General features: G+C 60.2%; 1 protein-coding gene across 1 annotated transcript in view; it reads right to left on the reverse strand.

The window, feature by feature from the left end:
* Positions 1-6: 6 nt before the first annotated feature.
* Positions 7-2,161, reverse strand: part of LOC105310511 (transient receptor potential cation channel subfamily V member 6-like) — a 7,180-nt gene continuing 5,025 nt past the window's right edge. Inside the window, exons 7-10 of the mRNA XM_011386687.2 lie at positions 1,012-1,098; positions 845-921; positions 436-601; positions 7-117 (exon numbers count right to left, since the gene is read on the reverse strand). Of these exons, the coding sequence (XP_011384989.2) occupies positions 31-117; positions 436-601; positions 845-921; positions 1,012-1,098 (417 nt within the window). The 3' untranslated portion in view covers positions 7-30. The remainder of the gene's footprint in view (positions 118-435; positions 602-844; positions 922-1,011; positions 1,099-2,161) is intronic.

A 2,161-nucleotide genomic window follows, 5' to 3' on the forward strand; every position in this document is an offset into this window, starting at 1 on the left:
TCCAACCCCTCCTTCCCGTGGTCCCCATCCCTAACGGGTGGGTGGTTTACCTGAGGTAAAGCCCAGGATGACCACAGCCATCAGCCAGCAGAACCGCATCAGGTCGCCAAAAATCATCTAGCAGAGAAGAGAGGAGGGAGAACATTGCACCTGTCACTTGAGCGACTGCCCTTTCCAGCCTCCAGCAGGTCTGACCCTAACTGTCACAGCTCCGCCCTGCAGGCCAGACCCACTTGGCCTATTTGGGTATGGCCCTTGAACTAAGAATAGTTTTTACATTTTTAAAGGATTAAAAAAAAAAAGAAGAGGAGGAGGAGGAAAAGAATATACAACAGAGACCAGAGGTGGCTCACAAGCCTGAGGCGTCTGTGATGGGCCCTTTGCGGAGATGGCTACCGCCTTCTCCTTGGGGGGCCCTGGGGGAGAGGCACGCACCTTCTGGATCATGATGGTGAAGGGGCCCAGCATCTGGAAGCCTCGGGCGAAGTACATGACACTGCACCAGCCCAGCACCAGCGCAAAGGACATGGGCACCACCTCCCCGCTGGTGTTGGTGAGCCGCATCGCCATGGTCACCAGCACCAGGGAGGCATAGGCGATGCTGGGGGGAGAGGGAGTGATGAGAGGGCGTCCGGGATATTCCTGGGGACCCCAGAGCAAGAGCACGACTGTGACAGCACCCGCACACTCAGATTCAGCCTTCGGACGCTCAGCGCACAGGGTCACGCGTGCGTCACTGAAGAGGGACCTCTGGGGTTAAGGTCCTCCAGGCGTCAGGACAGCCAGGGACTGAAAGCAGAGCCCTAGTGAGGGGAGGGGCTGGGGCGAGAGGAAGGAGACTCACATGAGGACATGGAACGGACCCCCGAGGATGGTGTGTCCGAAGAAGCGTGTGAACCCCACCCTGAAGATGTCTGGGATCTGGAAGGGCACAAAGGCACTGTGGGCTGGGGCTCAGGCTGGATCCTGGGGGGGCAGACGGCCCCTCCCCAGACCCTGCCCACGCCTCACCTCGAAAATCAGGATGATCATGGCTCCAATGACAGTCACCAGTTCCCCCACCAGTCGGATGCCATCCTGGGGGGTCACGTAGGCCTCCTGAGGGGAGAGACCTGGTCAGAGCACTCGGTGCTTCCATGCATCCGCCCTGCCTGGCCCCGGACAGAAGTCAGTGTCCCTCATAGAGGGTCATGAGCCCTGTCCAATGCTTTTTAACCCATTAGGCTTGGCCATCTCAGACTCTGCTCTTTGAGCGCATGCGCGTTGCTGTGTGGGTGCATTTTGAGTTTGTGCCTATTTGAGACCTGGGTGAGCGGAGAAATGTGGGTGGTGGGACAGGAACGTGATACAAGTGATACAAGTCTGATCCTGCCCCGCGGTGTCACCTGCTGCTCTAGGGTGTCACCTGAAGTAGCTTCTGCTGCAAGAGGGTGTTGTCCCTGGGCTGAGTGCGGTTATCCGTCCTGGGCTTGAGGGGGCGGTAGACGCAGCACATGGTGAAGCAGATGATGTAGAGCACGTATAAGGCGCCCAGCAGGCAGAAGTACGGCCGCCCGTATCGCTTCCATTTGAGGCTCACCAGCTCCTTCACAGGCGTCTGGTCCAGGATGTGGCGAGCCTGGCGAAGGAAGAGGACGGAGCGAGCGGCTCGGACACCCTGGCATCCGTCCCCCGTCGCTCGCTCGCTCGCAGACCTGAAGGTCCCGTACCTCCCGCTTCTTGGTGGTGACGATGAGTTCCAGCAGCGACGGCTCATCCCCTGCAGAGTCGATCTCCGTGAGGTCGTAGAGGGTGTAGGTCACCAGCCCGAATGTCCCCTGGCTGTGCTTCCACTTCTGCATCAGGTGCTGGAACATCTGAAGGGGAGGGGCGCGGAGTCAGGAGGTGCGCGCTGAGGGGGCGGGGCGTCGCAGAGCGCGCAGCGTGTCCCGTCCCGTCCCGGAGAGCAGCGCCCCCGAAGGACTGTGGCTCTTCACTCCGTGACCAAAGCCTCGTGGGCAGAAGAACCTATGTTTACGCTGACCCCCTCGGTTCCTCTCTGTCCCCCAGAACTCCCTCCAGAGCTTGGAAAGAGGGAGTGAGAAGCTGGAGGGACTGGACGGACGGGTGGACGCGGGCATTACAAACCACCCCAGGGTGCGATCTGGACTCAGGGAGGGAC

The sequence above is a fragment of the Pteropus vampyrus genome, unplaced genomic scaffold, assembly GCF_000151845.1.
Source record: "Pteropus vampyrus isolate Shadow unplaced genomic scaffold, Pvam_2.0 Scaffold4969, whole genome shotgun sequence".
In the NCBI taxonomy this organism is placed as follows: domain Eukaryota; kingdom Metazoa; phylum Chordata; class Mammalia; order Chiroptera; family Pteropodidae; genus Pteropus; species Pteropus vampyrus.